Here is a 12,768-nt window from a genome sequence, read left to right as displayed (position 1 = left end):
GTTGCAGATACTACTCAGTCGATTGTGCAAATAGTGCAGATGCTACTCAGGCACATTAGTGGCCGGTATTAGTCAACAACAGATATGCAAATAGTGCAGCATGGCGAGACTACTGCAGTGAGTGCACGAGTAATGTATAATTGGCCCACAGAAATGTGACGACAAACTCAGACAAAAAAAATGGCAGCATATTGCAACGGAATTGTAAATTAACTGTTTAAGAAGTCAATGGCAAGAGGGAAGAAGCTGTAGGAATGTCTGCTAGTTTTAGTTTGCATTGTTTGGTAGCGCCTACCTGAGGGAAGGAGCTGGAAGAGTTGGTGACCAGGCCCAATGGTGACCAATATAGATTTGTAGTGACAACAAATCTTGCCGTGATTTTTATTTTTTTTTTAGTTAGTTTGCGAAATTGTCCTCCACATACGACGTGATAGTCGAAAATGTAGGTATGAGGCCCAGTACGAGCGTGTGAAAACTGAAGGTCAGGCGAATATCAAACATCCAGCCAACTTTCTCTCGCTCAATAAAGTCCAGCAGGGCAATTGACAAGGCGTTTTCGACGAAATTGTTTAGCACTCGTTTCAGATCTCTTTTGCCAATTTGGAAACCATGTTTAACATCAAGAACTGATTGCATTTTGTATATTTGAGGCCAATTTCAAAGTAGAATCCAATGACTCGTTGCATGTCTACCTGAAAGTTGACCGGGAAGTACGTTAACCGTATTCAAAAAGACTGCGTCGGAACGAAAGTCATTGCAAGATAACGCAATCACTGCGTTATTTCGCATTGAAATTGGGAGATGACGCCAGGTTATTGCAAGATTTTTCCCCCCTCTTTTCCATGTCACCTTAGGGGCTCCGTAAAGCATATCAAATTTCTCATTTGAGAGCAAAAAAAAAAAAAAAAAAATCTAAATTGCCATTGAACCAAGCAGTGTAAATTGAGTCGTAGTGCTGTACGACACATGGTGCGACGTCTATAAGGAAGTTTAATAATGAAACTGCACAGAGACTATGGGAGGCTAAGTTTTGTTTAATTATACGTCATACTGCATGCACGTCATTTAACAATCTAAACTGAGAAAAGGCAGGAATTTCTCAAATGGCAAATGATGACGATAAATAAGTCTTAGAACAAGATCATTCTATGGACCAGTATTAGTTACGAGAGAGTTACATATTCATTGATACACACTCATTGATACTATTGGTGTATTGATTAAATTCACACAAACCGTAAAGAACAATACAGTCGGTAGAACAAGTACATGCACGTTAACATGAATCATTTCATCAGTTATGGCAAAAACAAACCATGCCTTTATCATACATATCCAAAATACAACCATTTAGGACCACACCAAGTAGAGTTAGAGAATTCAGCCTTTTACATATTTAGGGCAAAAAAAGTTTACACAGAAATACCTTATTTGCCGGAATTGTCAGCATCCTTAATAATTATTCATAACTGTAATACTCCTTGCCAATCGCAATTAATTGACTGATTTCAACATAAAGCCAAATTAAGTAATGACAGCATTCATCATTTTGAATGAGAGTAAGACTTCCACCAAAACCTCTATACTAGATCCCTGTTAAAGACCTCATCTCTCACCTCTTCAACTCACAATGGCCAGTAAAGCAACCAATACATAGAGTTCAAGGAAACAATTGTCAGGGCACCCTCCTCCTCCTCCATGTTTGTTTTTAAAGGTTACACACTTGCTCGCTAAATGCTGCCCTCTGTTGGACACTTTGAGGCATCACAGATGCATTACTTCCTCCGGTGGTTTTGAGGCCTTCAGAGCAGCTTCAGACTCCCAGTGACATTGTTCACTATGTCCTCTTCACCCATAACAGCCAGGACGGTACGGGAACCAGATGCCACCTTTCAAAGACAAGTTGGGCTGTTTTAGTCATGGGATTCGTGATCATGTTCACAGTAAAAAAAAAAAAAGTTGTGTGTGATAAAATCATTATTGATCTCACTCTCACAACGCACACACACACACACCTGAGTAAGCCCAGCATCCCGGACCAGGTAAGTGGGCAGACTGAGGCTCATGGCCTGGGCCTGCAGCTCTAAAAGATGAGCCACATTGGTACCCTGGACCACAATCTTCTTGGCTCTGTATCACACAATTAAAAACAAACAACAACAAAAAAACATTACAGTAGCTGGCATTAATAGGAACAGTGGCTAGGATCAAAGGGTCCAAATGGTGCTTTTTTTAATGCTCAAATCTGGACCAAACTGAATAGCCAAGATCTGCTCAGTCGGTACATTTAAACGTCATAAGACGAAGCTTGGTCATATTGCTTGTTTTTCCTAAAATGTTGGGACATTTAAAGCGATGCTTGCGAACAGTAAAATGTCTGTCAAGTTTCTACTCCCTTGTTGTTGTACAGTATGCAACGGTGAAACCAAAAATAATCCACGCCAGGTTTGAATGAAGTTCGGTGCTGCTTCAAATTTCTCTCTCCACTCAAGCTAGTGGACGTGTACTACGTTGTACCGCGTCCGTGAGCTGCACTTTGAAGCTAGGTACAGTGAGAGTCCCCTCCAAAACTATTGGAACGGCAAGTTCAATTCCTGTTTTTTCTGAAGACGTTTGGGTTTCAGATCAAAAGATGACTAGCAGACAAAAGTTCAGAATTCCAGCTTTTACTTCATAGTATTTACATCTTGATGTGTTGTTTAAATGTGCCCTGCGATTGGCTGGCGGCTAGTTCAGGGTGTACCCTGCCTTCGCCCGCAGTTAGATGGGATAGGCTCCAGCATGCCCACGACCCTAGTGAGGAAAAGCGGTACAGAAAATGGATAGATGTGTTCAACAACTCAGGACAGCGCACATTTTGTTTGAAGCCATCCACTTTTCAAGTGAGCAAAAGTATTGGAACATGTGACTGATGGTCTTTCTAGTCAGGTGTTGCCTTTTAGATTGATTGCGTAAACAGACAGTGCTTGTTTTTGGCTTTGGGTTTCACCTGTGAAAACTGCATTTGCTGTTAAGCAAACATGAAGACCAGAGAGCTGTCTCGGGGAGAAAAGCAAACCATTTTGAAGCTGTGAAAGAAGAGGGAAAATCGATCAGAGCTATTGCACAAACAGTGGGCATAGCCAATACAACAATTTGGAATGTCCTGAAAAAGAGAAATTAGTGGTGTACTGAGCAACAGACATCAAACAGGTCGGCCAAGGCTATCGACAGCAGTTGATGACGAGACAAAGACAACAGTCAGTGACATCATTGCCAACGTCCACAGGGCAGGCGTGAAGGTATCACAATCCACTGTTCGAAGAAGACTTCGAGAGAAGAAATATACAGGCCATACCACAAGATGCAAACCACTCATCAGCAAAAAGAATCGGAAGGCCAGATTGGATTTTGCAAAGAAGTACAGACATGAGCCACAACTGTTTTGGAACAACATTTTATGGACTGTTGAGACCAAGATTAACCTCTACCAAAGTGATGGAAAGGCCAAAGTATGGAGAAAGAAAGGGTCTGCTTATGATCCAAAACCCACAAGCTCATTTGTGCAGCATGGAGGAGGTAATGTCATGGCTTGCATGGCTGCTTCTGGAACGGGCTCACTATTCTTTATTGATTATGTAACTCATGATGGTAGCAGCAGAAATAATTCTGAAGTCAACAAAACCAGTTTGTCTGCCAATTTACAGAATGATGCATCCAAACTAATCGGGAGAAGCTTCATCATGCAACAAGACAATGACCCAAAACACACTGGCAACACAACAAAGGACTTCATCTGGGAGAAAAAAGTGGAAGGTCTTAGACTGGCCAAGTCATTCACCCGATCTTAACCCAATTAAGCATGCATTTTACCTCCTGAAGAGGAGACTGAAGGGAGAAACCCCCAGAAAAAAACAAGAACTGAAAGAGGCTGCTGTAAAGGCCTGGAAAAGCCTTTCAAATGAAGAAGGCAACAGTCTGATGAAGTCAATGGGTCGCAGGCTTGATGCAGTTATTGCAAGTAAGGTTATGACACCAAATATTAAATGTCACTTTAAGTTAATTGAATAATGCCTGCTACAATACTTTTGCTCACTTGAAAAGTGGGTGGCTTCAAACAAAAGCTGCTCTCTCCTGAGTTCTTTAACACTCCTAGATGTAAATATGAAATAGAAGCCGGAATTCTGAACTTTTGTCTCAAATTCATCTTTTGATCTGAAACCCAAATGTCTTCAGGATACAACAAAAACAAAGGAATTCACCTTGCCGTTCCAATACCTTTGGAGGGGACTGTACAACTTTGAGTGGGTGAAAGCATTAACAGTAATTGGATATTACTTTTTTTCTGCTTGTACAGCAAGCACGCACATTCGAATTTTGGGGCATTTGGCTTTTCTACTATATTGTATAAAAATCTGAAATCCTTACACGGTTTTATATGTATACAATGAGCTCCATTTACACAAAGCCACTGATGCATCTTGAATTTATCATTTTGAAGATCTTACCCAGCGTGGTCCCACTTCCAGGCCATCTCCCTCCAGCTGTTTTTCTCTTGCAGACCCTGGTACAACCCCACAGCAGCATGTCCAACCTGCGCTGCAACCTACACACACAAAAAAAAAAAAAAAAAAATTATATATATATTGGGGACGGAAGGTATTCAGACCCCCTTAATTTTTTCTGTTATATTGTAGCCATTTATCAAAATCATTTACGTACATTTTTTTCCTCATTAATATACACACAGCACCCCATATTGACTGAAATAAAACAGAATTGATGAAATTTTTGCAGATTTATTAAAAAGGAAAAACTGAAATATCACACAGCCATAAGTATTCAGACCCTTTGCTTAGTATTTCGTGCAAGCACCCTTTTGAGCTGATACAGCCATGAGTCTTTTTGGGAATGATTCAACAAGTTTTTCATACCTGGATTTGGGGATCCTCTGCCATTCCTCTTGACAGATCCTCTCCAGTTCTGTTAGGTTGGATGGTGAACGTTGGTGGCCAGCCATTTTCAGGTCTCTCCAGAGATCCTCAATTGGTTTTAAGTCAGGGCTCTGGCTGGGCCATTCAAGAACAGTCACAGAGTTGTTCTGAAGCCACTCCTTTGTTATTTTAGCTGTGTGCTTAGGGTCATTGTCTTGTTGGAAGGTGAACCTTCGGCCCAGTCTGAGGTCCTAAGCACTCTGGAGAAGGTTTTTGTCCAGGATATCCCTGTACTTGGCCACATTCATCTTTTCCTTCGATTGCAACCCGTCGTCCTATCCCTGCAGCTGAAAAACACCCCCACAGCATGATGCTGCCACCACCCTGTCCACTTCTTGGACAGGTGATGAGCAGTGCCTGGTTTTCTCCACACTTACTGCTTAGAATTAACACCAAAAAGTTTTATCTTGGTCTCATCAGACCAGAGAATCTTTTTTCTCACCATCTTGGAATCCCTCCGGTGTTTTTTAGCAAACTCCATGCAGGCTTTCATGTGTCTTGCACTGAGGAGAGGCTTCCGTCAGGCCACTCTGCCATAAAGCCCCGACTGGTGGAGGGCTGCGGTGATGGTTGATTTTCTAGAACTTTCTCCCATCTCCCGAATGCATCTCTGGAGGTCAGCCACAGTGATCTTTGGGTTCTTCTTTACCTCTGTCACCAAGGCTCTCCTTCCCAGATTGCTGGCCGGACGGCCACCTCTAGGAAGGGTTCTGGTCATCCCAAACATCTTCCATTTAAGGCTTATGGAGGACACTGTGCTCTTAGGAACCTTAAGTGCAGCAGAAATGTTTTTGTTACCTTGGCCAGATCTGTGCCTTGCCACAATTCTGTCTGAGCTCTTCAGGCAGTTCCTTTGACCTCATGATTCTCATTTGCTCTGACATGCACTGTGAGCTATAAGGTCTTGTATAGACAGGTGTGTGGCTTCCCTAATCAAGTCCAATCAGTATAATCAAACACAGCTGGACTCCAATGAAGGTGGAGAACCATCTCAAGGACGATCCGAAGAAATGGACAGCACCCGAGTTAAATATTTGAGTGTCACAGCAAAGGGTCTGAATACTTATGGCTGCATGATATTTCAGTTTTTCTTTTTTAATAAATCTACAAAAATCTCAACAATTCTAATGTTCAAACATACAGCTTGTTTATGTTAAACTTGCAAGTCCAACCTGAATTAAAAGCAATTTCACACCAAAGTTTATGATGATGGTTGCATTTCAGAGTGGTCTGCAGTGTACACTGAAGTGCATAATGTTTACTTTGTGTAATATTTTGGTAACCTTCAGTATAGTTGAGAATTTTTTTTAAATTAATTAATAAATTTTTTTTAAGGATCAGCTGCCAGAATGATGCAGTACAGTTCTTCACCACTGCAAATGACATCCACAAAGTGTTCAAGATGCCTTCCTGTTCTTGGCACGTCCCACCAGGAAGAGGCCCCGAGAAGGAGCCAGGACGTGCTGGAGAGGCATGTCTCCCATCGAGTGTTGTTTCGTTCGCGAACGTTTCATTCAGAAGAACATATCTTTTTAGTGAACGAACTGAACTGAATCAGTTTATGAAATGATTAGTTCTTTTAGCCTGGCCGCCGCCAGTCGGCTGGAAGCGGAAACGGAACTGTTGAAGCGTTCTGTCACTCACTTCTGAATCTTCGGCGAATGACCAATGAGCGGCCATCGTGCATCCGGGAGCGGGACTTCATTAAATGTACTGCCATGTGATTTGCGATTCACCAGCGCTGTCACTCACTTCGGCGAGTGGCCAGAGTCATGCAGCACCGTGCAGGCGGGAGAGGGACTTAAGAACTGAAGAGTCATTTGTTCGTTGAACTTATCGTTAGCGGTCCGTTAGACACGAGTGATTCGTTCGTTGAACTGCTTAATTTTTGATCCGCTAAGGAGCAATGTACTAGGGCGATGAGTGATTCGTTTGCGCAACGAATGCAGTGAATGTACTAATGAATTATTTTAACCGCAAGTCCTGACGTCCTCGTGGGGATAGCTTTCACTAGCAGCCGTTTCGTCACGCTAACAGCTAAGGTTGAGTCAGTCAAGCACACATTTAAAATAAAAGTAAATTAATAATAAATGTATATTCGTACACATACATATTCCCTCTGTGTCTCTCTATCCCAGCTATCATCGGGCAGGAGGCGGGGTACACCCTGAACTGGTTGCCAGCCAATCGCAGGGCACATAGAAACGAACAACCATTCGCACTCACATTCACACCTACGGGCAATTTAGAGTTGTCAATGAACCTACCATGCATTTTTTTGGGATGTGGGAGGAAACCGGAGTGCCCGGAGAAAACCCACGCAGGCATGGGGAGAACATGCAAACTCCACACAGGCGGGGCCGGCAATTGAACCCTGGTCCTCAGAACTGTGAGGCAGACGCTCTAACCAGTCGTCCACCGTGCCGGCTGAGGAAAGACTTTACATAAACAAAAACACTGTTTTTATGAAAAAGAACTGAACGATTTGGTGAACAAATCTTTTTAAAGAACTGATTCGAATAATTCAATACACTCAAAAGAACTGCCATGCCCATCACTACTCCCGTCCCCCAGCTGGCCTGGGAACCCCTTGGGGTAACCCTGGAAGAGCTGGACGAAATGGCTGGGGAGAGGGAAGTCTGTGGCTTCTCTGTTTAGGCTGCTCTCCAAGCCACCCAAACCCGGATAAGCTCAAGATGGATGGACAATAAACATATTCAATATTTTATTCTTCTAGTACCTCTCTGACACAGTCAACCAGAACTGAACATTATCGTTGGAAAGGCAAAATATTTTATATGCAGTCCCCTCCAAAAGTATTGGAATGGCAAGATCAATTCCGTTGTTTTGGTTGTAGGCTGAAGACATTTGGGTTTCAGATCAAAAGTTCAGAATTCCAGCTTTTATTTCATGGTATTTACATCTCGATTTGTTATACAACTCAGGACAAAGCACCTTTTGTTTGAATCCACCCACTTTTCAAGTGAGCAAAAGTATTGCAACATGTGACTGATGGTGTTTCTAGCTGCTCAGGTGCTGCCTTTTAGATTGATTGCGTAAACAGCGTTTGTTTTTGGCTTTGGGTTTCACCTGGGAAAACTGCATTTGCTGTTAAGCAAACATGAAGACCAGAGGGCTGTCTATGGGAGAAAAGCAACCCATTTTGAAGCTTGAGAGAAAGTGAGGGAAAATCAATTAGCGCTATTACACAAACATTGGGCATAGCCAATACAACAATTTGGAACATACTGAAAAAGAAAAAGTATTGGTGTACTGAGCAACAAACATCGAACAGGTCAGTGAAGGGTATCAACAGCAGTTGATTACAAAACATTGTGAGAGCTGTGAAGAAACCCCCAAAGACAACAATCAGTGACATCACTGCCAACCTCCACAGGGCAGGGGTGAAGGCATCACAATCCACTGTTCGAAGAAGACTTCAGGCTTCCTTACACAGCGACCGCGCTGACGTCACTGCGGCTATCCCGCACGCAGTTTGCCTTTATTGTCGAGCGCAACCCACGCGAGCAGCTTTGAAAATGTAATGCAGTTGTCCTCCAAGTCGGGGTGTCGCTACAGCTGGTATTGGCTAGGACGCCACAGGGTGGAGTTTCCTCTGTATTTTTTGGGGTCATTTCCAGCAGCCGTTTTTTTCTTTCCTTTCCGTAACAAGGAACAAAGCAACAACAATGGCAACCGTGGAACAGTGTCTGCTAGAACAAATGGACCTAGATGACCAGATGATACGTTTAATTATGCTGCAAAACCGATCAAGAAGGCGGCAGCGTAGGTGGTATGTGGAACAGAGAGGAACCCTGAGTACGTCATCGCAGTATGTGACTAAAACGGACCAATCACGAGAGATTATGTCCGCGGCATTCTACCCGCAGCAAATTTTTTTGCAGTATGCACGACAAGTGACGCAGATGCAATGCGGACATTGTCGGGTCACTTTCCAAAGTGATGGAAAGGCCAAAGTATGGAAAAAGAAAGGATATGCTCATGATCCAAAACACACAAGCTCATCTGTGAAGCATGGTGGAGGTAATGTCATGGCTTGGGCTTGCATGGCAGCTTCTGGAATGGGCTCACTAGGCTGTGTTGATGATGTAACTCATGATGGTAGCAGCAGACTGAACTCTGAAGTCGACAAAACCATTTTGTCTGGAAATTTACAGAAAAATGCATCCTAAGTAATCGGGAGAAGCTTAATCATGGATCAAGACAATGACCCAAAATACACTTCCAATACAACAAAGAACTTCATCGGGGGGAAAATGTGGAAGGTCTTTGGAGGTCAATCACCGGACCTTAACCCAATAGATGTGCATTTTACCTCCTGAAGAGGAGACTGAAGGGAGAAACCCCCATAAACAAACAAGAACTGAAAGAGGCTGCAGTAAAGGCCTGGAAAAGCATTTCAAATGAAAAATGCAACAGTCTGGTGAAGTCAATGGGTCGCAGGCTTAATGCAGTGATTGCAAGTAAGGGTTATGCCACCAAATATTAAATGTTATTCACTTTAAGTTTATTTAATAAAGTTGGTTGCAATACTTTTGCTCACTTGAAAAGTGGGTGGCTTCAAACAAAAGGTGCTCTCTCCTTAGTTAACACTCCTAGATGTAAATATGAAATAGAAGCTGGAATTCTGAACTTTTGTCTCATATTCATCTTTTGATCTGAAACCCAGATGTCTCCAGTCGACAACAAAATCAAAAGAAATTGACTTCGTCGTTCCAATACTTTCGGAGGAGACTGTAGCTGTTGTATTACGGATCATTATATTGTGAAAGTGATCATATTGTTGTTGATCAGTATATTTGCACTGAGGAGGAGCAACGACATCAGTCCTCGTGTTTTACACCTCTGTCCTCTTCTTCGTGCTGCTGCTGAAAGGACAGCTGTTGTATGTCTCAGTGAAGAGGTCTACATTCCTATTAGAACCATTTTGAGATTTGTGAACATTTTAACATTCTTCATCACAATTCAACACAAGGAAGCTGTGAAAGATTGATGAATGTCATTTGTACTAAGGCAACTGTCCCACTAGTACTTTTCTAGTGAAGAATATAGTAAAGACATACTGTAGTTGGATCAATGGATACAAAAAAATCAATTTACCTGGTTGTATTTGGACAACCACATACTCAAAGGAACTCTTTTACAGACATATCACTGGCATCGGGCAGAATCCTCGCATGCCAAAAACCATCACTTTTCAGGAAACCAAGATAACAGCATGTTTGCGAGCCATTGACATTGCATCGTCAAAGACAGCAAGCCATTAACACTTTAGATTGGTCAATAATTTGTAAAAATTACAGACCCCAGTGGGGACTGACTAATAGTATCGATTTGTAAAAAAAAAATTGACATTGACCAAATTTCAACTTAGGACCCCCTGGCCGACAGTGACAATGTCCCAGAGCAGCAGCACCAAATGTACCTTTCCAACCCCCATAGCAAGGTCCATGTTGACCACAAACACCATTTTGTACATGAGGTCCTCATCTCCCTCCTGCAGAGGAGACACACGAGAAACTGAGATATGGCTTTGGACAAACTCAGGAGGTCTAAAGAACCAATGTGTACCTGTTGAGACTAAGGCTAGCTTTAAGGGCACCTCATTCTCCAGTTTGTTGAAGTAGAAAATGGCCGCCTCCTCTGCAGAAACATTCCGTGTGCGCAGGAGTGCCTAGAAATGAGGAGAACATTAGAATTACAATCAGTGTGTAGGCACGTGAAGCCAATCCCTGATATGGGAATTTGCAAACAGAAAACATGCACCATTGTGACCTCAACCATCTTTTTGTGACCAGTTTACAGTTATCCAATCACTGACCAATCAATCCATAATCCCCAAACGATACGAGTCTCCTGCGCTACCTGTTTAGCTGCCTCTTCTGGAATGTCCAGCTCCCGAAGTTGTTGCAGAAACACAGGGTTAACGTCCTGAGAAGCACACTCTTGGGGGCTTGGTTGCTTCGATGGCTCCATATTGAACTGCAAAGATGAACACCAAAACAACTCAACACTAAACTAATGCACAAAAAAAAGGGGAGGAAAAAGCTGCATCTGCATCTTTCTGTCTGTTCGCTGAGTTGCAAAATGTATGTTTCATATACACCAAATATGACTTCTATTAGTTTTACACTACCTTCACGTTTTATTGTTCTAGCCATGTTGTGACAACGAGGTGTTTTTCGGCCATATGCGTACTAGCTGTTCCCAGCCAACTCGTGACGACTTGTACCTTTTCCTCGCTTTGCAAAGACTTTTCTTTCTTTTCTGTAATACAACCCCCAGTAAAGACAAAGACAAGATTGCTTCCTTACTTATTCTGTCAGAAAACGATTTGCCAAAACATCCCCCTCCCCACCCAGGCCAGATACCCTTTAGAACTACGGAATAAGAATGCTTAGGCCTAAGAGAAACGAGGTCTTCGCACAAATGTATTTTTGCAACGTTACACTCCCACTTAACACGATAAACTACGTATTAAATACATATGCGGTTACAGCGGGCATCTCTCTGGTAAGCCTGTACGTACAAATATTGAAACGACTTTATACGTCAATGCGTCTTACTTATACTTGATGATTCCGGTCTCAGCCGGTTCAACACATATTCCAAAATGAAAAGAAACGAAAACGGTCGCGCCACTATCTTATGAATATGAGACGATGGAATATGAAAAACGACGTAAAACCTTAGCGGTTAACCAAACATGCTGAGCGATTGATGAGATCACTGCTGTGGAAATTAGATTAAATCGTTCTAGCAAAGACTTGCTTCGCGAACACCGAGCATTGAGTAAATGTAAGAAAGTTTGGGGAAAAAAACAAGTATGCGAAGCACACCTGATATCAGCGCATTTTTACTTGTATTGGGACTGTTCGTCGTTGCTTGCTTTACAAATGAGAGCTGGCGTTAGCATTAGCCACTAGCAGTAAGTTCAGTCTTGACTTACCAATTGTCGCGGACGACGAGTCACAACTTCAGTAACAGGTACAACGACGTGCTTTACCGCAGTGTTTATTCTGAAGTATTATTCTCAAAAGGATCCTCGACGACTGCGGAATTCCTCTACGGAGTCTGTCTACCACGTTGCAGGCGAACCTTGCGTTACTCCATTTTGAAGCCTCCCACTGGCACAGCTCGCGACTGATAAAACCAGATGTGAGGCGTTGTTGCGGCCGTTTTGGTCATGCTCCACCTCTGTCATAATAACAGCAATATCACGGTGGCATGGCATACTGGATACAAAAGCTGTTGTACGAAACGAAAAAAAATGAATCATAAAACCAATTCCAAATACTGCAAACACTATTTAATAGCAGTGGTACCAACACCACAGATTGGATCATGTAGTGCAAAAGGGTCTCAAACTTTTTACACCAAGTACCACCGAAAATAATCATAATAATAATAATAATGGCGGCACAGTGTCGACTGGTTAGCACGTCTGCCTAACAGTTCTGAGGAACCGGGTTCAAATACAGCCTCGCCTGTGCAACCCTCACCGGAAACGAGTCCGACTGACTGCCAGCAATGCGGACCAAACTCTAACCCTGGTCGTACAGGGACCGAACAGCCCGCATCAGGGGGTTCGGTACCCCATACTCCCAAAGCACACCCCACAGGATTCCCCAAGGGACACGGTCGAACGCCTTCTCCAAGTCCACAAAACACATGTAGACTGGTTGGGCGAACTCCCATGCACCCTTGAGGACCCTACTGAGGGTGTAGAGCTGGTCCACTGTTCCATGGCCGGGACGAAAACCACACTGCTCGT

The 12,768-nt window shown here is 42.9% G+C and overlaps 1 protein-coding gene across 3 annotated transcripts; it reads right to left on the bottom strand.

Annotated features, from left to right (window-relative positions):
• Window positions 1–1,018: 1,018 nt before the first annotated feature.
• si:dkey-19e4.5 (UBA_like_SF and PTH2 domain-containing protein) lies at window positions 1,019–12,125 on the bottom strand. Of its 3 annotated transcripts, none has more exons than XM_061785769.1 (7): window positions 11,944–12,124; window positions 10,860–10,976; window positions 10,597–10,668; window positions 10,420–10,491; window positions 4,488–4,585; window positions 2,016–2,130; window positions 1,019–1,889 (listed from the first exon to the last, which is right to left on the bottom strand). In XM_061785769.1, the coding sequence occupies exons 2-7, from the start codon at window positions 10,968–10,970 to the stop codon at window positions 1,803–1,805; spliced, it is 555 nt and encodes a 184-aa protein (XP_061641753.1). In that variant the 5' UTR covers window positions 10,971–10,976; window positions 11,944–12,124; the 3' UTR covers window positions 1,019–1,802. The 3 variants fall into 3 exon arrangements, with proteins under 3 accessions (XP_061641753.1, XP_061641754.1, XP_061641755.1); XM_061785770.1 differs by lacking the exon at window positions 11,944–12,124 and adding an exon at window positions 11,131–11,255; XM_061785771.1 differs by lacking the exon at window positions 10,420–10,491 and having other exon boundaries at window positions 11,944–12,125.
• Window positions 12,126–12,768: the final 643 nt, after the last annotated feature.

The sequence above is a fragment of the Phyllopteryx taeniolatus genome, chromosome 9 (genome assembly GCF_024500385.1).
Source record: "Phyllopteryx taeniolatus isolate TA_2022b chromosome 9, UOR_Ptae_1.2, whole genome shotgun sequence".
NCBI lineage: Eukaryota > Metazoa > Chordata > Actinopteri > Syngnathiformes > Syngnathidae > Phyllopteryx > Phyllopteryx taeniolatus.
Note: the sequence above shows the minus strand (reverse complement) of the source record. Positions and strands in the feature narration are given on the sequence as shown.